This window comes from Melanaphis sacchari, unplaced genomic scaffold (assembly GCF_002803265.2).
Source record: "Melanaphis sacchari strain LSU unplaced genomic scaffold, SCAv2.0 Contig43_pilon_pilon, whole genome shotgun sequence".
NCBI lineage: Eukaryota > Metazoa > Arthropoda > Insecta > Hemiptera > Aphididae > Melanaphis > Melanaphis sacchari.
Window position 1 is genome coordinate 22,782 of NW_020271284.1, and position 26,639 is coordinate 49,420.

At 28.0% G+C, this 26,639-nt stretch overlaps 2 protein-coding genes across 5 annotated transcripts; one reads left to right on the forward strand and one right to left on the reverse strand.

Annotated features, from left to right (window-relative positions):
• Positions 1–1,498: 1,498 nt before the first annotated feature.
• LOC112597759 (lipoprotein lipase-like) lies at positions 1,499–7,179 on the forward strand. Of its 2 annotated transcripts, none has more exons than XM_025343951.1 (7): positions 1,499–1,963; positions 3,036–3,162; positions 4,058–4,209; positions 4,419–4,670; positions 4,750–4,965; positions 5,196–5,352; positions 6,872–7,179. In XM_025343951.1, the coding sequence occupies exons 1-7, from the start codon at positions 1,897–1,899 to the stop codon at positions 6,948–6,950; spliced, it is 1,050 nt and encodes a 349-aa protein (XP_025199736.1). In that variant the 5' UTR covers positions 1,499–1,896; the 3' UTR covers positions 6,951–7,179. The 2 variants fall into 2 exon arrangements, with proteins under 2 accessions (XP_025199736.1, XP_025199737.1); XM_025343952.1 differs by having other exon boundaries at positions 1,884–1,971.
• Positions 7,180–8,951: 1,772 nt separating this feature from the next.
• LOC112597841 (ATP-binding cassette sub-family G member 1-like) lies at positions 8,952–23,020 on the reverse strand. Of its 3 annotated transcripts, XM_025344068.1 has the most exons (10): positions 22,283–23,016; positions 16,960–17,077; positions 16,116–16,451; positions 14,661–14,902; positions 13,964–14,101; positions 13,727–13,857; positions 11,045–11,213; positions 10,820–10,920; positions 10,544–10,699; positions 8,952–9,442 (listed from the first exon to the last, which is right to left on the reverse strand). In XM_025344068.1, exons 1-10 carry the CDS (start codon positions 22,431–22,433, stop codon positions 9,104–9,106), a joined length of 1,881 nt encoding a protein of 626 aa, XP_025199853.1. In that variant the 5' UTR covers positions 22,434–23,016; the 3' UTR covers positions 8,952–9,103. The 3 variants fall into 3 exon arrangements, with proteins under 3 accessions (XP_025199853.1, XP_025199854.1, XP_025199855.1); XM_025344069.1 differs by lacking the exon at positions 13,964–14,101; XM_025344070.1 differs by lacking the exon at positions 10,820–10,920 and having other exon boundaries at positions 9,243–9,442; positions 22,283–23,020.
• Between the last annotated feature and the right edge of the window lie 3,619 nt (positions 23,021–26,639).

Sequence of the window (26,639 nt, forward strand, 5' to 3'; positions counted from 1 at the left end):
TAACGTATTAAGTACTAACAAATGAATATGCTGGTTAATTTTCTCCCATAAGATCCCATCGAGCTTAAAGAGTTAGGACGACACAAGTTTTGTTTTAAGTGAAACATTAAAAGCACTGACTGCGACCATAGTATAGATTTACGGTGTGACAAGCGCTATTGAACATATTTCCTTCGCCGCCGCCGTAGCAACTACCGTCACTGGTATAGATCAGTCGATTCTTGTACACTGACTGCAGCTAATCAGAGAATGTTTCGATCAATTTTTCGATTCATTAAATGTTTAATGAACGTTCCTGTTGATATCGAGTGCCAATATTTGAGTAAAACTTTATTGATTATAGTTTGTTATTACTTATTATTAAAATTAATTTAATTGTAATACTTTATGATTACTTATTATACGTATATCTAGATTTTAATAACAATGGCGTTATTATCTCATGATTTATGGTAAAAATAAATCCAAATATTTTAATTATTTTACGAAATTAATACGATTTGTATTGCTAATTGTATTTTAATTACTATTTACCCATAGTTTATGCGATTTGAAGTGAAATGATAAATTAAAAAAAAATTATACCTTGATGATTTACTCCGTTTAAATCCCTCGTCAAGTACGTAAATACTAAATATTACCTTGGCATTTCGAGATAATATGTTTTAGTTATATCAATTATCAGTATATCACAACATACAGGGGGTCCTGATTGAAGTAATCTTATTAATTTATGTACGTTATCAAAATGTATTGAAACCGTTCGAACGACTCATATGCTTAAACTAAATGTGATTTATAAATGATAATTCTATCGTCAGCCAGTTTAAAAAATAATTACAATAACACGTAATGTATAATAGTATATCGACTCTAGATTGACTCGACTGTACGAACGTATCGATTGCCATAACCGAAACGATTTGGATGATGAACGCGCGTTACAGTAATTATCTCGGATCATATGATTTTTAATGTATTGCAACTATTGTTTTAATATTAATATAATTTTCTCGACGATCAGCAACCATAATTGGATTGTTGATAAGCCAAAGACTCTGACACAACACTACAAAAATCAGACGCTACTCGTTTTCACAGTTCGTTATAGTAAATTTTTATCATAATATATTTACCTTTTTTTTTTTTTTTAAACTTCGTCGGTGCTACGAACACGAATAATATCATTAACATTAGTAGTATACTGTTATAATAATATTATCGTCTATTGCGCGTTAAACGGTCGTACCGAAAAAAGAAAATTAACCGAATGTTTCGTCGATCGCATCCCGCCTGAACTTCATATTATTATGCCGTACATCGGTATCGGTGTTGTTCTATATTGTTTCTAGTTCAGAAAATGCCACAGAACGATAATTGTCGTAATTATTATATTATCATCAATCGTTCTGCGCGTTGCGGCGATGTGTGAAATACACGCTACTAAACGTTACTCGTATACGTCGCAAACGTCACGCTAATGTGTCATACCGCGTAAAATCCGAATATGTGTCTACTGATTTCGCCGTAATGTGTTGCAATAATAATTAAAATTATAATAATAATAATAATAATAATGGAATAATTTATCGTTTGAATGTGTTTTATCCCATTGTTTTGTCGGTTAAGTTTGGCAAAACAGTGATACCGTAACACACACCGTCGAACCGTAATTATCGTACTACGCCGATGAGCGTGCGGGGCAAAAAGTTAAACAATTAATTTTTTTTTGTCGTAAAAAATTAACGTCGAAAACAATAATCATATGTTCGAAACGACGAAACCGACCAAGTGCAGAAATTCGGACTACGTAGAGCTATCGCTTTTTACGCGCGCAGACATAGATGGTATCGTATCGGGTTTTCAATCACCAAGTTGTAGTTATCGCCTCGTCAAATGCACCGAACGCTGCTGCTCAACATCACCACGGCGATCCTAGTGCTCGCAGTTCAACAGAATAACGGTAAATCGGTAAAAAAGACCAAAAAATAAATTCGTTATGGTGGTATAGTATGGTTTTATTGTCGTTCCGAAACATCGTAATCAATACACGTGGTCGTCACATTATTTACCTTTAACTTTTTTGATTTTGGTGGGGTATATATTATATTATTATGACAAAGTTATAGTGTCGTCATTTATGTTTTTAATAGAAGGAGGCATAAGATTTCACCAGTCCATAATAAGACTAAAAATCACGCTGACTAACTATAGGAATGTGTGCATAAATCCAATCACCACGTTATAAAGTTCGAAACTCTCATAATTTATAATGATTCAATAGTTGAATGGTAAATTAAATAGGAAAAATTACATCAAATCGTGTAATTTTAATTATTTTTATGCTTTTTGAATCAACTCCCTTCCTTTTTCACTTATATATACCTATTAATATTTGAGGCCACATAACATAACGAAAACAAGTAAATGGCCCATGCGAAACTATTATAAAAGAGTGTCAATGGTTGTTGTACTTCTATGCAATATTTAATTTCCAAAACCGTGTTTAAAAAATTATATCGAACAATTTATTAATATTGATACACCATTAGACACATTAAGTGTATTACATTGTCTACATTGTATTTATATATGGACGGTAATATTGCGTTCTATGAACTCATATAATTTTGGATTTAAAAAAAAACACTCTCATAATATAATTTTTATATTAAGATACAATTTGGTTGGTATGTTATGTGCTATATGAATTTCACCGTGTTTAAATTTGTATGGATGATGTTAGGATAAAAATAAATATGAATAAGTTTATTTGACCAATGTTCAATTATTGTTTTGAATTATCTGTCAACAATAAAAAGCTACCACGCAGTCAAAAAAAATTGATGCGTTATTTTCGTTTTCAAAAAAGTAGTGATTTTGGCTTTTTCCCCTTTTATTCATCGTGCACCATACATTTATACTCCTACAGTATAAATTATAGTATTCAGTGGTATTAAAAAAACTTTAAGGTCTATATTAAAATATTGTAAATTACATTTTCTTAGTATTTTATGTATGCATGTTTGCTCTAGCATGTTTCGTACGAAGTGTTATGCGTTTTGTACAAAAAGCAGTCATCAGATGGGATGGATTTGATCAAAAATACATACAAATGTTATCCGTCAACGATCAAAACGTGGATATTCAATACTGGAACTCGTATGTAACACTGCATCGTAATAATATTTATAATAGTATTAGTAATAATAGGTACTGAGCGAAACTCTTTCAAACAAACGCATGGCATCTTATACTCTATAGATAGATTATTTAATTACTTATTATGATAACATAATTGACCAATTTCAGCCACATTGAGTCTCAAAAATATTAATTTAGATATCAATTTTATTTACGACCGCAGTGTCAAAACAATCATTGTTATTATTATTAATTAAAGTATTTTAATTATTGATATACGTTTGATACAGTGGCAAAGTAAAGTAAAAAATAAAATATTGATTAGATTGTTATATCGAATAAGCTCGCTGAATGCTCTCTATATCAATATGTTTTAATGCAATTCTAATAAAGATTGAAGATAACAATTTTAGTAATAGTAAAAAATTGAAGGTTCGAATTTTTTGGTACGTAGAATAGGTAGATTAAGAGTTTTTTCGGTTCAGATAAATAAAATCTATATAATGTATGTAAATACACCATCATTAAACATAGAGTGTATTCATAAATAATGTTTATAATTTAAAATAAAACAAAATCAGAAGTTGAGCGATTTTAACTTGGACAGTATAAAATACCAAACATGAAATATTATAATATCAAATTGAAGCTGCAGGTAATTTATAGGGAGATGGTATTTGTGTCACATATAAATTTTAATTTTCGTAATATACCTGAAAATTTACCGATCAGTTATAGTTCATAAAATGTTAAATAAATTTTAAGTACAAAATTATATAGATTACACAATGCCCTCTTATCTAGGTAGTGTATATGTGGTGTAAATAGCGAAAATACAACAATAATATTATAGTATGAAAAAAATGTTTACATCAACTTGGAAGTTAAGATCAATTACGGTCTTTGATTTTAGGGATATTGGTAATCATGATTCGATAAAAATAAGATTCAATCACGAATATGAAATATTAGAACATTGGATTCCGGATTTGCCTTTGAAAGTGATCATACATGGATGGCTCGACTCTATCATACACGAGGATGGTGTGTTTTGTATCAAAACAGGTAAAATGTGTTATTATGAAAGAAAAAAAAATTTAACTATCGATATATACGGACACGCTGCACATTTAATATACTGATATTAATTTTTATTGTGCTGCATAAATGCATCATATCAATCTGGCTATGTGTTTAAACATGGCTGGCTCGATGCACTAATATAATATAATGCATGGGAAATAATACATAGATATTTGATATCTTTCAAACAGCTTATATAAATGTCGGAGGATATAACGTGATAACCGTGGATTGGGGTGGCATAGCGGGAAACCGGAATTACATGTTGCCGATGTTGATGACGTCAAAAATAGGTGCTAGACTATCCAAGGTGTTGGAAAATATCGTGAATCTCGGTATAATCAAACCAGAAAACATACATCTGATCGGTCACAGTCTCGGAGCCCATATCGCCGGCGTGTGTGGATCTCTGATGAAGTCAGGAAAAATCGGCCGGATTACGGGTGAGTAATAAGCGCAGGAATATGACTATTCAGTGGTTGATATTCGAATGAGAATTTAGAAAATAACGTCTCATCTTAGGTCTTGATCCAGCTGGACCGGGTTTTGAGTTTGCAAAATTGCAGAAAAAAGGGCTGAAAAAAACTGACGCCCAATTCGTGGACATTATCCATACATCCGGTGGTTCTACGGGAATTTATCACTCAGCAGGTCATGTAGACTTCTTTCCGAACGGCGGCACTGTGCCTCAATCGGGTTGCTACGATGGTATGCAAATCGAAAGGATAATTGGAGTTGGTGAGTATATGCATTGTCTTATAATGTTAAAATGATAATGTATTAGAAAGCTTAACGCAGTAAATACCGGAAGACAATTTTTAACTTATTGGTCATACAGAATTTTAGAATTATAAAATTTGTAATAACACATAACACCCGAATGTGAAATACCGAAATACGAATAATAATAGTACCAGTCAACGATTATGCTGTTTTGATTTCACCTGACAATTATCTTTTGCACGCAGTCGGTTGCAGCCACTCTAGGGCATACATGCTGTACGAAGACTCGGTGTACCATGCCAATTCTATGATGGGGGTCAAGTGTCGATCCTGGAGTGATTACGAAGAAGAAAAATGCGACAAAGACATCACAACGCCGATGGGACATGGCACTTCAACCAAGTTAGTGGAAACCACATTTACATAACATTTCATACATAAAAATATGTTTTTTCTTTGTCTCTTCTACCTGAAAAAATATTATACAGTTTTCAATAAAAGTTATATCAATAGGTATTAAATATAATACATAGAAAATACGCCAGTAATAACAATATTTTTAAATTTTTTTTATTTCGGGAACAGTAACAGTCGAGAAAAAGGTAGGTGTTCAGGAAAATTGGTTTCGGGTTTTCGGACCTTCTGGCAAAATACTATTCGGCAAAAAGTTCATTCGGGAATTTCGATTCGGGAAAAACGACGGGTACCGACTAATACATACATTTAATTTTGTACCCCGAAAATCAATTATTATTTTGCTTTTTAAAATAATTGCATTTGGTTATAGATTATATTATTATTATAGTTAGTAGAAATATGGCCAATAATATTTTGTACAAATATATTTAAAAAAAATACAAATCTTAAAATTAAATACTTATTAACATAATTACAATGGTTAGTTTTATGATTTTAAATCATGATATTCTTTCTTAATTCTGAACATATTTTTTATTTAAACACATAAGACCAATACCAACCTTAATGATATTGAATGTACGTTGGTTTTCAAGCATTCGTTGAATTTATCTCAAGTTTTCCGTGTCTACATAAAAAATATGTTGGTTATCATATTTTTCTTCGCCTAACTTCGGTCCATTCAGGGCCAGCGCTGCCATCAAAATCTCCCTCCATCTCACTTTCTTTCTCTCTCTCTATCCATGATATAATTTGTGCATAGTGTCATGTTTTGATCTATAGTTGATAAAACTTAGGAAACAATATCGATCCATTGGGTGTTTACCATATACTTGTACTATGATTAACCGATTTTAGTTAAAACTTTGAACATGTTTTATTATAGATTATTATTATAGTATTTAATATTTATAAAATAGGCCAAATTTATTATTAACTTAAGTTAATAAATATTTTAAAATTTGTATAATACATATAAGTACTAAGTACAATATATATTATCAATAAAAATTTCAAGTCTATATTAATATTTTTTTAAATTTTATTAAAATAATTAAAATAATTATTTTATCCTAAATATTTAATAAAGTTAAAGAAATGTCTATAAAAAGAAGTTTCATTCTGTTTTCAATATACATAAAAATGATGTATGTGGAATTTCATTTTAAATGTACTTGCTTATTAACCAAGCAAATAATTGTATTAATATTTATTGAAAAAAGCTAAAAAATAAAATTCTAATGCCTTTAAATAGCTTAAAATTAGTTTTTCATTGTGTATAGAAAATTAATATTGATAATTGAAATAATTCGTTATGTTTAAGTATATAAGATAACTTAAATAATAGCTATAGTGTAACAACGATAAGTTTGAAGTATACCATAAATATATAGTCTAAAATGTTCAGTTTTGAATATATTTAGTATATACTTTTATAAGTAATCAAATGATTAACATTTAACACAACACACGTATAATTTTTATTGTTTTATATTATTATCAGGGCGAGAGGTGATTTTTATTTAAGAACCAGAAGTACTGCTCCTTTTGATGCTCCAGAAACACCAAAAGAAGACCTCTAAAATTGTGTTCTCTTTATATTACTAACGACGTTAATTAACTGTGAACGAGCAATAAAGACATTTGGTTTCTCAACAATTAACAAAATTTATAATTTATAATTAGCACAAAGCATAAATTATCAGTATTTTAATGTAATGTTTCAAAGTGCCTAATATTTTAGTCGTGTTATAAATCGATTTAAATTATAGCTACTTGTATTATTATTTATAAATGTTGATATAAATTATTATGGACGTTATTTAAAGTAAATGATTTAAATTTCTGTTATTTTTGTTAAAAAATGTGCTGTAAATTTATATAAATTGTTAGTAAATTAGTGTACTTACAACGAAACATCGTTTGGTTTTTAATACATCCGGGATACTTAGCGCAATTTCATATTTTATTATTTCTACACTACGTGACCAGAACTTGTGATAATAGGTACGTATAATAAAATAAAACAAATAGTTTTGGGTCTATTGACCGACAACCAAAAATCCGACAATAATATATGTCATTGTTGGATCTCAACTTATATCTTCTATCAATTAAAATTGTGGACGTACGTTTTTTGCATTTAAATAAGACTTCTTTTTTTTCACAATTCCAATAAAAAGAATCATCTCTACTTTTATCTTTTACCATTAAATAACCTTTCATTACTAATTTTTCTCGGCCTTTTTGTGACAGGATAATTTCACAATATTTTTCTATTTTACCTATATTATAAAAATACGCACAGTGACTGCAAGGTATCTTCAATGGTTCAATTAAATGTACACAGTCGGAAAAAGGTAGCGCATCAATTGAGTGCTCATTCTCGCACAATAAAATATTTCAATTAGATAAAAAAATTATAATACAATAATGGCTTATTTATTTCCACCAATTAATAATTTAAATTTAATTATTAATTATTACATATATTGTTATCGGTATTTTGATTTTGTTACGGACCAAATAGTTGTCGGTCGATTGTCCATCTCCCAAAATAAATAGCCACACAAATAATTTTATATGGATCATTTTCATATACATTGGTATTTGAGAAAAGTTCTAGTAACTGGCACTTTTGACTAGTACTTCAGTGGTGCTGTAAATGTTATGAACGTGAAATCGTACAACAAAGTAAGTTTTTCACTCAATTTGAATACTCTTGAAATATTTTTAACGCTTTGTTATAATTAAATATTACAACAGTAAAAGGTGGTGTGAAAAAAAATTATAATACCACACCATAACTAATAATTAATTGTATATTGTAAAATATAACATTATGGTAAAAAAAAAAATCACTCTATACATTTTAAATAGTAATATTAAAACAATTTAAAACACAATTTCTTAGTAACACGTTTACAATGTGAATTTTTTTTGTATACATTGGTAATTGAAGCAACAAGAAGTTTGCAAACATTGCAAGGGAAATCAAATTAACTTTTTTTTTTTACTTCTTTAAAGTATTTACTATCTTTTTTGTAGAGACCAATAAGCAAACGTTAAAAGTGTAAAAATATATAAAAATTAAACTTTTGATTACACCTAATCCATTAGTGACACAGTCTACGTAATTTAACAATTATTTGTATATATTCTTACTTTAGTTTTTAATTTTATACTTATAATATTATTTTGTCCATTAAGAAAAAAATCATGACACCAGTTGTGTCACGATAAAGCTTTGTAGAAAATTTTTCGATGTAAAAAAAGGATGAAAGTATTTCAACACAAAGTTAAGTAGTTACTAATCATGAAATATTTTATAGAAAAATATAACTTTGTACTGGCATTACTTTTAGATCTTTATATAACGTATGATTATCATACGTATAAATATTGGGACTTTGAGAGACATAAGTTGATTTTTTGAGTTTAATATATTGAAAGTTTTGAATTTTTAACTCAAATGGATTGTAAAAGAGTTTTTAATTTAATAATTTTATCTTAAAATATCAAAAATACACAATATACATAAATAACAATATGTAATCGAATGGTTTATATTATTATGAGTTATGACCAAATACAATATAATAATAACTTGTGCTGAAAAATGACTCATGCATAAATAATAATTATAACCGATGCACATCAGAAAAAACATTGATGTGACAGATTTAGTATCTAAGAACTCGTTAATCCTATTTCAGATTTGGTTTCGAGTAAGATTTTATCGTTTGTTCAGCTTGTACCATATGACAGTTATTGTTAGCACGTAAGTACATAAAAAAAAGAAACACACGTACAACAGTTCAGGGTTAATATTACAATGATTGAATGCCATTTCGGTGAGGAATTTCACTGGGTTTTTGTAGTGGCAGTACTCATTGGAGCACGGTAAAACTCCCCTGGTGAAGCCGTACAGCGAGTACAAGAGACTCTGGAACGACGCCCTAACGAAACTAAAATGATGCAGCCACACATACATGACAGGTATGTCCGGTAACCGTATCGCAAACCCAAACACGGAGAGGAGCGCCAACGATACTGGTCCAACAAACACAGACACCTGAAACAGAAATTTACTAAGTAGATACTTGCATAAAACTCATTTTTTTCTGGTGTATTTATTGGCATTTGGCATCGCTTAACTTCAATTACGCAGTAGAATTAACGATTAAACCTTAAATTTTTTAAACGCCTGAAAGGGCCGTACATCATTATTTGCGCATCGTCTGTTTACCTGTGCCAAAATATCGTACATCATTTGCGCATCAGCGCTAATTATCGTTTGCGCATTGTCCGTTTTACCTTCACCAAATTATCATACATCAAATGCGCACCAACATGTTGAACAATAGAATTGTATAAAAAATAGTTTTTGATTGAAAATGTAATGATTTCCATAAATCATATGTAATAAATAAACTCATATAATTAAAATAAATTGAATTTCAGTCATAATAATTATACAAATACACATATTAAAATGAACACTTTTGTCGGCACATTACAGTCATAAAGTACAAATATAAATATAATTTGAATAAATTGAAAATAAATGCCATCGCTGCCTTCACAAAATCTCTCCATTTCTCTCTGTCATATGCGTCGTAAAATATATTTTAAAACAGAAATATCTGTACAATATTTGAAAGTTGATGAATGAATTTCAAGATCAAAGTTAGAAAATCACTAGCACTTTTGGGTATACACCTTTTTTAAAATTCTATAGTTCAATAATATTGATGCGCAAATGACGTAAGACCTTTTAAACGGCTAATGCGCAAATGATGTATAACCCAAAAATCGAATGATGCGCAAATGTCTTACAAAAAAGGTCAAAATTAACAATAGCGATGCGCAAATGACAACCGGCGGCCTGAAAGTGTAAACACTCAAGAGAAACGTCATCTGTCAAAGTTTAAAAAAAAATTATTATAACGATAATTATTAACTCATTTATATAGCGAAGTCTATGCAATATAGACTTTTATTAGCTTAACTCGAAACAAAAATGGTTTCACAAAAAAAGTCGTCGGCGTAAATTTTGAAATCCGACAGATTTTAACTGGGATAGGCATAGGCTGATTAAGTGATAACAATCAATTTTCGATCATAGTGTAAATATGTATATCGTAGAGCCAACCCCGTAGCCGGGAAAACAAACCTTCAACGGCATAGTTGTGCCGCACAAGAATCCTGCGCTTTGAGACGTCAGTGAAGTGGCCACTAGGAAAACGGCAAAGTAACTGAATCTCATGATTTCCAACGGTTGACCAGTGATTATGTACGCCGGTATGATGTAGACGAGACAACACGAAATCTGGGACGAAAAATAAAAACAAAACAGCAATTTTATATTTGGGAACCGACGAAGGAAGGATCTCGAAACGGCGACCAACCAAGTGTATACAGTGTTGACCATCGTGTTTTGCGAACTCACCTGAAGCGGTATTTCGATCAGCAATACGGATATCATGTACGGAAAAAGTGTATACCAACCATTGAAGTGTTCCCTCTTCAAGACTATGTACTCCAATGGGACTGGACACGTGATCATATCGGCAGTCAAGCAAATATAAGGTAGGATATATAAGTATATGAGTTCGCAGGCCGAAGGAATTCGTATAACTCAGGGCTCTTTAATAACTGTATATCATATACTCACAAGAAACGACGACCGCCATCAGACCGGTGTATGCCAAGAACAAATTCGTACCGAACACGAACTTCGTGTTGTTAAGCACTCGTGCTGCATCGTTGCCCACTCCGCGGTATAGGTAACTGACTGTGAGAGCTACAACGAGATGAACGACGAGCCGCAGCAGCGCGTTGGTCTGAAAACATTTCAAAAGACGCGTTATAATGGACGGTCGAGATTAACTGTTTGTTTTTCGCAACGTAATATCTCGGTTTTCTGACGTTTTAAAGATTTTGAGCTAGGCGAGGGATGCATTTTTGGTCTTGCGATAAGTTTTTTTCTCTCGTATTCGATGCCGTTTTCGAGTGAATTCGTTTCAAACACTTTACAGATATCATACGACGGTCAGGCAAACCATAACGTTTTGTGACGGAGACGTTACCTACCATTCCTACAAGCGGATTATCAAATACATAGATTTAATGAAATATATATATATATTATTAGGTTTGTTTCAACACCCTATAGGAATTTAATCACAAACAATATTATACGCACATTGAACTCAATATTATGTGTTACTATAAATTTTTGACTAGATTACATGGGTGATTTTAATCACTAGTCGCTGCCATCAAACCCTCTCGATTATGTAATTTTCATCTAGTCGTTTAGTCACCACGTGTTAGAATATTCGCTGCTCTCCAGCGAATAAAGTTGACGACCAACTTACTTTTGTCACTACTCGCTGACTATTCAACTCTCTGGCGAATTAAATCGCTCTGTGGTCTGTTTAATCTCCCTAGCTGAAGACATCGCTAGTGTGAAAGCGACTAGTGACTGGTCGAGATTACAAATTTAATAGCTCAATATAATCGGACAAGTCGCGTTACACGTTCAGTCTCGCACGATTTCATTCGTTGACGAGCAATGAGTAAATTCGTCAAATGTAATCGAGCCTTAAGGGTTTTAGTCACACTGAAAAATTTACCAGCACTCATTTTTTTTTTTTTTTTTTTTGAAGGACACAGTGTTTTATCTATTTTTCAATACAAAAATAAAAAATCAACATAACTCTATGAATTCAAATTGAATTTATATTTTGCTATCATATAATATAGGTACGTTTTAATTTAATTTAATGACTTAAAGAAGTTATGCAATTTTATTACAACATAAAAATTGATCATTAAAAATATAATTGAAAAAATGTCACAATATCCTCAGTGAACGGCAAAAATTAAATTTTTTATTCACAGTATACATTTTTTTTTTTTGCGTGAATGAGTAATAAAAACAATTCACAACGGTTAAACTATGGATTCATATAAATACGTATATTGTCACTAAAGTTTAATCTAATTAACCATTAATATTAATTTATGTACATTTAGATAACATAACATGAACAATCTGTACTAAGTTATTTGTATTCGTTTTAATACCTATAACATATAACTCAATAAATGTCTTATAGTATCATAATCTGTATACACAGTATAGTTAAAATTTTAAAATTGTATGACTAGTTATGGAAAATAACATATAATCAATAAATATATAAGTAGTTAGTAAATTTTTAAAAATAAAGTAAACACTTTGTTTTTGTGGCTATAAAATAAAACATTTAACATTGATATGCCTTTTTAAATTTTAACAGCTACGTATACCTCGCGAAATATCTAGGAATAATTTTACATGAAATTTTTACCGACTAAAAATCGTCAAATTTGCTAGAAATAATATATAAAATCGAATAATTTTAAGTATTTATGAGACTCATTTATAAAACTTATTTCGAAATTAGTAGTTTAGTTTATAAATTAATTGATACTTATCAAATGTAATATATATATAATACTTATGTTGTGAAATTATATTAAATGCCTATTTGTGTGGTGTCCTTAAAAACAAAACAACTTTTTATTGAATTTAGATACATAATATATGCAATAAAGACAGCTATGACTTTTGATTTATAACCTATCGTTGTATTGAAATCCGATAAAATTCACTTAATATGGGCAGTTAATAACGTTATATTATTATTATTTATATATTTATCTATTTATATCCAAAGACCGTAGATTGTACAAATAATTACATATATTATAATAATATAGATTAACTTCAGATTAATTAATATAAGAAATAGATATATTGAAAAATTTACAAAAAAAAATAAAATAAATGTACAGTTAATTATATTTTAAAAAGTTAAACATAAATTATGAAGTTTTAGATTTAGAATCATAATTGAAATAAAAAATATTATTACAGCACCGAAGCATTCGACTTTTAGGTTCATTATAACTGTAAGATAAGAAGTGAAATAGCTCATGAAAAGCATTTCTTGACCTGGTATAAAATGTGGGAATTGATCTACCTTTTTTTCGAGTATCTCTGTGAATATCATTGTTTAAAACATAAAAAATAAAAGATACATCATTATTAAGTTTACATTTGGAAAAAAAATGTGTGTAGATATAATTTTACTTATGCAAGTTTCTTCGTGTAGCAGTTCGTTTCAAACTTATAAGATAAATATCTTTAAAAATAAGAATAAACGTTATCTATAAGGCTTATATGATTAAGTTAAAATGGGTTAAATATTATGGACTCGCACTCTATATTTGAGCGTACAAGAAAGCAACATGAAGTTTTGAAATAATGAATATTTTTGATAACATAACAAATTTAGGTACTTACTTTGTTACGTCTGTACATGATTATATTTCGCCAAAATAAATGATAGATCTGGATATAAAACGGTGGCTTATTTAAAATTTCGGTTTTATATGGTAAAAATTTGTTATCGATATTGTTTTTCTGGCACGCGTCTAAAAAGCGAATAGATTTGTATGAAAATTATTATCATTGCACCTATTTTAGTAATATTCTATTCTATGTGATTGTGTTACAAAATGTTAATATCAAGGAACGCACCATTTTCAAGTGGTGCTTGGTGGTCTCCACCAAAAATTGTATAACACTTTTTTCGGTTATTTATGTACGTTATTCTTGTTGCATCAAACAATTTCATAAGTACATCAGTACCATATTCGCCTATGGCCACTTCGATAACTAAGAAAAAAATACACATATATACTTACAGGTTTTTTTTTTTTTTTAATCATAACATATACACTTGAAAAAAAAAAGTAAAAGAGTAATCATCATTTTATATGTTATTTTATCATAAAAAGTTATGAATTCAAAAGGTCAATTGAGGTTAAGATTTAAAACATATGTTTTCTTTAAAATATTAAATGTTCAATATAATATGTTATTATTATTAATATTAAGTTTCCAATAAATTATTAAATATACGAGTATATGAATACACCTGTGATATATACATAATATATGATTTTCAACTTTTTTTAATACATACCGATTTTAAATTGTATATTTATTATTTTCATAATTAATACAGTGAAACAGCTCATAGATAGTTTTTAGGGGGAAGTCTAAATAATTTTAAGTACAATTTTTATTTTTATTTGTTTATATGATTCATATACAATTTTTTTATGTTTAGTTTTTTAAAATGTGGGGGGATCCAGACTCCATGAATTCCCTTAGATACGTTCCTGGATCGAAAAAGTAATAATAATTAAAGTATTATACATAATATACTTACATAAGTCAGCTGGATTATGGTATGGTGGACATATGACGGAATGTTCTGCAAAGTAAGGAATAACTAATTTAGGTGGTCCTTGGTAAATGCACCGACCTGAGCTTAACACGTATACTTGGTCAAACTTTTCGAACAGTAAAGCACTAGGCTGGTGTAATGTACACACAATGGTACGATTTTCATTATGGGCTAAGTTGATCATCAATGATACCAAGTGACTGCAAGATTGACTATCCAAACCACTACGGTAAGATATTTACATTTAATATATTATTATAGTGCCATATCAATTATTATTATAAATAAGACGATCAAATTTAAGATGTATTTAGGTAGATTAGATTTTTGGATGTTTATATTAAAATGTAAAGGAACATCACAGTCATAATATGTCTTATGAACGTTCGATCTAACAAATTGTATGCAAATTTTACATTCAGCATCAGAACCTGCAATTTGGCGTTGTTAGAAATTTAGCATTAATATTATAGTAAAATGACCTATTACCAAACTAAATAGTATTAATATTATTTGTGTTTGTATGATATTTTAATTTCTGAACGCACTCATAAATATTTTTGTCACCTGTTCTATCGTGCTATATTAAATGCAACTTAGGTTTACATTACTGAAGTCTATACTAAATCACATGAGTTATCGGTCAAATGCGGTGTGTATTCCGGCGGCCATGCACCTCACCACAACTATATAAAGGCTGCCTCCACTGTAACCCGATTATTATTTACAAATCTAGCAAATTTTAAACGTTTACAGTGCTATATTATTTTTTTGATGCATTTTATTAATACTCGTGCTATAATAGTTATAACTTGAGTATTTTAAAATTTTAATATTTTACATAAGTACTCATAACTTGAAAAAAAATGTAAATAGGCAATAAAAACAACCATTGTACAAATACAAATAATGTTTTCAACTTAGAGATTTATAACAGATCAATTATTCATTCAAACAATGAAGTTAGCTCTACATAAAACTGTCTCTTCTGATTAAAATTTTACAATATATGCGTTTATAACACGAAAACTAAAACACGTGAATATTAAACACAGATATTAAATTTTATAAAAGAATATTATTGTAGTTCAAATAAAACAAAATTTTACTTAAATCATGTATCCTTATTACGTAAAAAGACTTAAATAAAACGTATAGCTTAATATCTTTTTAGTTTTTAAACAACTTTTTGGCATTCTTTGAAAAATGCTGAAAAAAAAAATAATACTATGCTTTGTAATGAGTACCTATCTAAATTACTGATCAAAAAGGCTTCTTGTCGGTTTGCTTATTGTATAAATATTTGCTTCAATCAAATTTCTTCATTTTAATCGTATCGAAAATAGTATAGACTGCCAATGTTTCTAATAATTTACTATATTAGTTCGATAAAAATCATCTATAACACTTTCGGTGAAAGTATTATCTGGTACTTACGTGGTGGGTTCGTCTAGGAACAATATTGAAGGGTTGGTTATGAGTTCTAAAGCGATGGACAGTTTCTTTTTCTGGCCTCCGGAGAGCCGTTTGGTGATAGTGTCTCCATGAACGGATAGGCCCAACGCGTCAAGCAGGACCTCCACTCGATCGGCTTTTGATATAGCCGATAAGGTTGTTGGTAACTTGAGGTGGGCAGCGACCGTCATCGACTCTCTGACAGTCAACAGGTCACGCACGTAATCGTCCTGCTGAATGTAGCAGCTTATGTTGGTCATTTGTTTTTCATCTCGTAACGAGCCGTTCAAATATACTTGGCCTGAACTTCCACTGATCCTGCAACGTATATTTAAACCATGTCAATGAAGCATACTCACAGTGTTTCGGAAATATAACGCCAAAATTTCGAAAAATGAAATTTTATTACGAAAACTTATATTTTATAATAAGAAAAAAAAATGTACATAATATATTATCTACTAACACTGCATGAGACATTAATTACTAAATCTCATGATAAAATAATTGTCATATTTTATTTGTAATAATATTGTAATTTAACATGTCTATTTCACACAAAACGAACTTGTTCTTTCCCCATCACTACTAAAATTACACAGGGTCTGTATTAGAACTTAAAAGTGATATAATATAGTACGATTGCCTTTTACAATTTTTCTACTTTATCGAAACATCACGCAGTTTAATCAATTATTCTTCATGATTACAATAACCGTGCATAACCTGCAGATTACAATGATTTCAACGTAATTTTAAAAGTCTGTAATTACACACCGCGGCATATGACTACATTTATAAAAACATTACTTATTAATGTACTTACGAGTATCCGGCGAGTACGTTGAGTAATGTGCTCTTGCCACAACCTGACGGTCCCATGATAGCTGTTAATTGTCCGGACCGAAAACAGCCATCGATACCGTGCAAGATCTCATTTTTCACTGAAGAATCGAAAACAATTTCCGATTATTGGTCATACGCTTGGGTAATTACGACTATTACTGAGGCTAATATAAGTAATCTTAAAATCAATATTGTCGTTCATATAATTTAATTATAAAAGTTTAATAATAAAAATAATTTTAGCATTATTATTATGTACAAAACACAGCAAATGATAATGTGTACATAATATATGTATTAGAAAGTATACTCATCAGAGTATAACACATACTTTTCACCTTTTTTTTAAATATCATTGTATGTTTTTCAATAATCAAAATTGTATCTGCCAAAATTTAAAATCACTAATTCCACAAATATTATACCTACTATGGTTAAATTATTATTGTATTAAAAAAAATGTTTTCGAAAACATTTGAAGACCATTAATTGTGTGTGTAATATGTACCTACTGCTTTACTGTACTAACAAGTCATTTTATATATACCTACAGTTTAACAAAAAAAATGTCACATTAACATACTCTAAAGCCATACGATTTAGTTTAAATGACTTAGGCTAAGAAAAGGGGCTATCTCGTTGGAGATAATACTACCTAAAACAGCTCAAACATGTTCATGTATAATAGATATTTAAGAACGATTATTATTATATTATTACTTATAATTTATCATATTTTATTTAACCACAATATATTATATTCATAAAGATCTTTGGTCGTTTAAATAAAGATGCCATAGGTAGTTGAAAAAAAAAAAATTTTTGTCATATAGTAAGATGATTGTTTTTTTTTGTACAATTATAAAAAAAGAAAGTTGCAATTTATCTACGAATTAAAATATTACCTGTCGAACCACGCATTATCGAATATAATATTCTGTGGTGTATTTATAAATTTGTTATGGCAATTATAATACATTTTAGATAATTTGATAAATTAATTAATACTTATGCTACAATAATATAATATCTTCCTGATTAATTAAATTATATTTTTAAAATAACAATAATTTATGATTAAAAATTAAAATATCTATCAACTACCAATTTAATTAAAATTAACTGAATTAGATATTCGACAATTAATATTAGTTATTAAGGTATGCTTAAAAATGACTAAAATAAGTTAATAAATTATGATAAGTATGTATTTTTTTATAATAATGTTATCAAATAATATTAATTAATAAAATTTAAAATAATATATTGATTGAAAATATTTTGTTGTCAGTTTATTCAAAGTAAAAATTAGTTATTAAAAAAATATTGTTGAATTTTTTTAACAAATAAAAAAGTAAAAATATTATACACCTTTAGAAGATACACAACTTTATTACTTAAGTAATTATAGTCTTCTCTCAAAAAGTGTAAAAATGTAAAACAAATAATAACAATAACTTATATACAGAATGTATATCTTATGTCGTTGTACGCGGGTTTTTTTAACAGCTATGGATCGATAACATGGAATTAAAAAAGAAAAGAAAAAAGACGTGTTTCTTTATTTTAAACCACCAATTTTTTTATAACAATTTTAAAATTTTTAAGCAAGCAGTTCTACTAACATCAAAGTTAACTTTTTTTTTCAAATGATAACAACTATATTTTTTAATGGATTCTTATAAAAATATAAAGCTTTAAAAAAAAATTTTTTTTTTTTATTATCTTTTAATGTAGTTCTATACCTATTTATAAAGCTAAATCGAAAATCTTATCAGACACAAAAAACTTGGGAAATAGATTATCTAATGAACATTATTTTCTATTTGAAAAAAAATGTATTTATTAATTTTAAAACTATCACTATTACATACATTTCCGTATAAGAATTAATTACATATTTTAAATAAGTAAATATGTTTAATCAATTTTTTTACTTGGATGTAAAACATTAAACTATATAGCAGTTTTGGCAAGACATTTGGTAGAACCATATTCACTTGTTCCTCAATCGAATGCATTATAACTCGCACAATAAAATGTTTATTGAACTAAACTTCTTTATAAAAACGCCTTTATCGAATTAAAACTTATACTGATTTGTAATATAAATATATTTGTACATTTGCAAACAATCAAAATAAAGTTGAATAACTGAAATCTTTAAATAATCATGATTTTAAATAAACCACTTGCAATCATTTATAAAAATAATTAATGTATCAATTATATGTATCTGTATACTGTATCATGTGTTAATTAAAGATTTCCAATATTAATATAATAATAATTGAATACTATTATAATACTTATCTGCATAAATAATTATTCAAATTTAAATTATTTTAAATAAACAAAATAATTATTTAGAAAAAATCTAAATTAATCGATTTATAATGATTATACAACAATAGTAAGTATATGAACTTGTTTATTTTATAATTGTATGTTAAAATACGTTCAACAGTTTTGTAGGCTATTATACCAGAAAATATTTATTTTTTTATGCGTGTAAGATAAGATATTCGATTTAAGTTCATAAAAAGCTGTAGAACTGCATTAAAAGATGATTAAAAGAAATTTTTTTAGCTCTAGAAATACATTTCATTTGAATCAATTTATTTAAGTTTAGGGTCCCCGTAGTAAATAAACCAGTGAACCAAAATGTATGATTTTAACATCAATTTTTTTTTTTTTTTTTTAAGCTTTATAAGAATCCATTAAAAAATATAGTTGTTAATATTTGAAAAAAAACTTGATTTTGATGTTGTTTAAAAATTTTAAAATTGTTATAAAAAAATTGGTGGTTTAAAATAAAGAAACACGTATTTTTTCTTTTCTTTTTTAATTTCATGTTATCGATCCATAGCCGTTAAAAAACCCCGCGTACGACATAAGATACACAGCTGTGTATATATATTTATATATATTATATACGATATCGGATATATACCTAAATTATTTTATCAAATATTGATATTATCGTGAAATACATGTAAGTATGTATTTCATACAGGGACTAAGTTTAATCTTATTTTAAAAATTAACGATAATTTAAAATGACGTATTCGTATGTAGGGGTTTAATAATCAATAAACCTTGAATATGTTTATATTTTGAAATTTTATTTTTATGAATGCATATACAATTTTTAGTCTACGGCGTAGACTTTATGCATTACCTACTTATAAAAATAATAATAAATTGTAAAAATATATCTTCACTAATAGGTAAATTATTTTAAATATTATTCATTCAACACTTATTTTTTCAAATCAGTAAACAATAAAGATTAGCTTAAGAATTCAAAGAAAAGGACAAACTTCCAGAATATATCTCGATTTCATTCAACAACACCAAAGATTCAATAGACTCAATAATCGTTTTCATTACTATCTCAAATTTAATCAATAAATTGTAATTTTACGTTGTACATTAATATATTGTAAATACTTTTAAAATTCCCAATGGCCTTTGTTGTCAAGGATTTATAATCAAAAAAAAAAAAAAAAAAAAAAATAATAATAATAAAATTCAGTTAATTGGCTAAGTATTATGTAATTTTTCAAGTAGGTACCATATTAAAGTTTATTCATAATTGAATAATATTTATTATTAAGATTTATATCAATACAATATTTCCATTAAAAAATATTGATTATTCAACAAGAACCCTATCATAAATTATTTATGAAAAGACAATAAGTTATAGCTATTTTCAAAGGTGTATAATATTATAGATGTATAGAATCTATAAATATTTTATTTTTTTTTTTTTTAGTTAATATCAACTCATCCGAAACGTGTATTATAAATATTATAATATTCTATAACTAATAAAGAATTGTATTTATTAACGTTTTTAGAATAGTAAGCAATATTATTATTGTTTTTATATCCATAACACGAATAGTAAATTATGAACCATAGAATGACTGCAGCTATTTTTTCTTCTCTTTTATGATCAATTTTTATTTTACATTTTTGATGGTCTTAGGGGTGAACTGGTCAGATATTAGGGTTTGGTAGTTCATAGAGGCGTCTTAATATAATATGGACCGCCTGTGATAGATGTCGAACATTTGACAATTTTACTAATAAAATTATTTTAAATACGAAACAATTGTTATTAAAATAAGTAAACAACTATTGAATCAATAAGAATAATTAAAACAATAAGCTCATGGTCAAACCATTAAGCTTATAGCAATATGAAATATACCAACCTAATTAAAAAAATAATTACAAGGAACCTCTTATTAAACTTCCAACTATTAAATATGAAAATTAAACATTTTATAAATTTATAACTACAAATAATTTTTAAATTAATGTTTCAAGTTTTTAAAATCAATAATTTTTTAATAATAACTAAATAACGAAAATCAGTTAAGAAAAAATCGTTATTAATACATTTGAACGTCTGAAACGACAAAACGCCATCAACATTTGAACTTCAATTATCCATAAGAAATTACTAATTTCGTGCAATAAAATGATTTTCAAAAATATTCATCATTTTGAAGAGTGTCTTAAAAAATTAAGCTTTGAATATTAAAAAAAAAAAATTGTATCTACATATTTTTTGAAAAAAACTTACGAAGTACTTAGTATTACAGTTTTAAGATTTACTTATTTTTTTTTTAATATATATAATTCAAAAATAACTAAAAATTAATCCATAATTTAAAACATATATATAAATAACTAAATAAAATCTAAAAACAAATTTTTAATTTTAATTTATTCAGTAATAGCTTATATTATGACTATTTCATGAAAGTATTACATAACTTAAAAATTGTAAATTGTTCTTTATCTCTATATCCTATGTAATTATAATGATGTTTTAAATCAATTGTTGACCTTTTTATTTTTCAAAAATTATGTTAAAAATGTTAACATACACCTACATATTATTTAAATACGACCTCGATTAAACACTAAGCCTTGAAAAATATTTTGTGGTATTTAATTTTAACCACATTAGGTATATTTTTCCAGTAAAATAATAAAATCTATATTTTGTCATTTACAACATTTTAATATCGTTGGCTTCTTACTTAATACATACAAAATAATTAAAAATGTATGTTACAGTTATTTTATCGTAAATATAAAATATTCATAATAAAGATAAAAATATTTTAACACGAACGTTATTTTATTTAGAAATATTTAAAATGATCAGTTTTTCTGTTTACAATATTTGTGTGTGTGTGTGTATGTTAATGTTGCATAATATAACATAAATAGCAGTAATAAATGGCGCGTCACGAAAAATAACAGTTGCCAGCGCTAACCTTTTTTTAGCTTTCTGTAGGTGTTCACAGTATAGGTGAGACTTTCGAACGACAAGTGGACTTCAGGCTTTTTCGAGAATGATTGTAGTTCGGTGGTTGATTTGTCTTCGTTGTTATTTTCAGTCCGGCGGCATTTGGCACGATTGAACATTCCGGTAAGACTCGAGAAAGATCAAATGAACGAAGAGTGAGAGAAAAGGGGGAGAGTTAGATCGAGAAAAAGAGACGGAGGAAGCGTCAAGATCTACAAGAATCGCTACAACATCATACCACCGGCACAGTTAAGGCCGATTAATTTGTGAAGACGATATGACGATATTATTTCAGGAATACGACTAACCTAACCTAACCTCACAAGTCGAGCCGGCGTCCAAATATTATATAATATTAAGCTGGACTTGTATAGGTGAGCAGGTAGGTAGATGCACGCGTAATTATATTAATTATATTGCCACAGAACGAAATGTGGAAAAAAATCGATTTCTGTCAACAAAAAAATATACTACCGAACACGCGTGTTATATTATATTATTATTCGGTCGATGTGCGCAATACATATTATTCCGCGGTGGTGGAAAGTCGCTGGGAGAAAACGAATTTTCTGTTAAAAAAAAAAAAAAACGCAAACGCGATGAGCGACCGCCCCCGCCGTCACCATTGAACTGTCCATCATATAGGTAGAGTTCGTTCGGTGTCGATCGCGTATTATAATATTATACGTATTATACTGCTCTACAACGATGTTATCGCACATTTATATCAATATTGTTACACTGCTCGTACAAGCCGCACATCACGTCCGCGCCACGACACGCTCGTTATATGATGACAACGACGGCCCAATCGATAATTATAATAATAATTGAACACAATGCACGTGGTTAAAATAATAATAATTACCATTATTGTCAATTTATTATTTTTAGTGATTCCGTGGAGACTAGACTTTGTCACCGAAGGTTAGAATTAAATTGAACTAAAATAAAATCGCCGTCATACTAATTTCCAAAATAAATTTCACTTTTTTTTCGAACCAACCGTAGTAGGTATCTATCTAACTATCGGTGATTATGTAGTAGTTATACTGCATACTACATAATTTACTCTTGTACTTTTATCGCTTATATACAATTGCCATTTTTTATACTAGCAGAACAAATAACATATCCGACGCATCTATAGTAATATCATTGATTATAAAATAGACTGCAATCAATGGTAATTCCTAAATAAATTTACTTACATATATATATATTATAGTGTATTTAGGTTTTACAAAACCAAATGAAATAAAAATTATTAGGAATTTTTTGTTCAATACTACGTAACCGATCCTAACAGCAGTTATTTTGAATATAATCATAAATAAAATGATATTTCGCATGTTAAAATAATTGATCAATGATAAAAACAATAAAATGAAAAATCTAATTTATTGCGTTCTAAGCGTTTCAAACTCGATGTCGATTATTCAAGATTTGAGTTTTTGGCACTCCGACACGTCCTGATTACAACTGCTTTAACATACTACTATTCAAAAACTCTTAAATTGTCATTAGTTCTGTATATTTTACAAATTTAATTTTATAATCTACGAGTTACTGTTAATATATGTATTATTATTATATAACTTACTATAGTCGACAGCCGTTATCAAATGCGAGTTATGCATAATTTGATAACATTTGTATATTATGCTGCTTAATAACTTAATTAAAAGCACTATTGATCATATTACCTATATAATACAATATATTGATATAAATAATATAAGAGCCAAAAAAAAAAAAAATGTTCACTTCGCATAATTCAAAACAAAGCTCCTAAATACTTAGAATATTTTTTCCAAATATTTCTTCAAAAGTTTTTGAATACTTTTACTCAAGTGCTTTTCAAAACTGAACTACTTTGCTTTCTTACTATATGCACACAATATCTGTCATTTTTTTTATCCTAGACATCGCCGTGCTATAGATATACTTACTGATCAACGGGATCATATCTGCAGGTATTGATGTGTTTATAGTCACCGAGTCATCCACACCCTTATTTACGTGCGAAGTATCGGCCGGTGCAGCAGGTGAATATTACTTATCGAAGAATAAAATATACTGAGCCAAAGATAATGCAGTCGATCGAATGCCCATCACCAATTACACTCACATTGTAGTCATTGGGAATAATTTATATTTATACATTATACGATGTACATTTGTTATCAAATCAGTGGAAAAACATCATAGGATTATTGAAGCTGTTCGACGAGCGAAATTCCGGTCAGGTACTCAGTCACTCGCGTGATAGAGTGCTAAACGTAATATTTCATGTAAATGTATTCAAATAATGTAATGTACAAAATATATGAGTACATCAGCACATAGTAATGAAACTGCAACATAATAACTGGTAAACATACCAAAATCAAGTATAAGTTATAATTTTTAACACAATAATAAATGTTTAGTTCCTTAACATTATTTAAGAATACTGAAAATATATCTATGTATAATTTTTGTTATAGCCATTTGAGTTCATGTTTGATTAAAATCGGATACATATAAAAAATATTTTTTTCTGTATTGGTTTTAGTTAATCTTTTGCACTTATCTAATTCAAAAACTATTAAAGATGACTTTAAAGTTCAACCTTTGTACAATTATGTTAATTATTATTTTAATATTTTTATCTATAATAATAATTAATTCTCAAAATATTTAGATTAATTAAATAATATAATAATATGGATGAATGTAGAGTAAATTAACATTCTCGGGCGCATCATATAACACAAAACTACAGGCAAGTGTCAACATATCATATTACTATTTGAAATAGTAAAACCACTGCGAGACGTTTAATAATTATACGACTATTTAAAGTGACTATCATAACCAAATAAGCTTGAAATTTCAATATTTTTTTAATCTTTGAATTTTCATTTTATTTTTATTTTATTAAAATTGCTTACATAATACTCCGTAAAAATTGTTACAGTTATTACAATTATTATACTATTCTCATGTGTTGTGTAATTATGTAAAACGTTATAATTTATAAATATGAAATAAAACTTAAGAAAATAAAGGCAGTTAAGTTTTTTAGACATTAAATAAACATTTGAACAAGATAATATGAAATCAAAAAAATGTAAGCAAGTAGTTACAGCTCTACTGAGGCACATAATATATCAAGTAAAAATATCAAATATTTCATAAAAAAAAAAAAAAAATTGTAAACATTTAAAACGTTGTGTTACGAATACCAAGTTTCTTCGATTATTTAAATAAATACAGCCTCAGAAAAAAATTCTATTACTATATCCGCATTGCGATGTGTAGGTACACGTACGATTAGTGTATAGCTTATTTATTTACACAAATAATAATTCGAAAATAAAATATCAGCCGTCAATCATACATGTAGCTCATACGTTTCGAAAACAGTCAAAACTGAAGGTTTCTGTCTTCAAGTGTCTTTTTTTTCGAAATAATAACCTATTACAACATTATACACGTGGCCCACTACAAACCTCTTAATATTTGGGCGTGGTCTCTGAAGCGAGGACTTGACATGCGTTGAAATATTATAATAATATTAAAATTACCATGAGGTATTGTCATTCCATCATTCCATCAATCCATCAAAGCATTACTATAGTAACTCTACCATCATTTCTTACGAAAAACGCGTGATTTTTTTTTCTGATTTTTACGATTAAAAGTTACGCTATCAACAAAATCATCAAACGTACGTGTCATCGTGATGATAGGTAGATATATATAGAAATTTAAGATTTGACTTGAAATATGTTTTTTGTTATGTTCAATTTCGGTTTGTGTTAAATTTCAAAATCTAGCTGAATTTATATGGTAAACGTCCCGCTAGTGTTCTCCAAATAATCCAAAATGTTATAACATAATAACCTAAAAGTAACCACTTTTCGCTTAACAGATGAAATATCGATACGAGTTGAGACATTAACAAAATGCTTAAACATTAAAATGTAATAATATCATATATTACAAAAATAGATAGCGAGTAAAAAAAACATTACAATATTATTATATAGCATATCAAACGGTATTGAAAAACTTAACGTATTTGTGACAAACAAATCAAAAAAAAATTGCCATAAGTATGTTCCTAAATAAAACATTTTTATGAGAAAACAAAAAAAAAACAATTTTCTATAGGAACTTGATTACAAGATAAATGTGTTCTTCTATATAACATACATAGAGCAACGTCGTTCAAACGAACATAATATATCACGAGTAAACAATATTAACTTCACATATTATCAGTTATCACAATAATTTTTCTTTGTATTGTTTATTACAATAAAAATCATATCAAT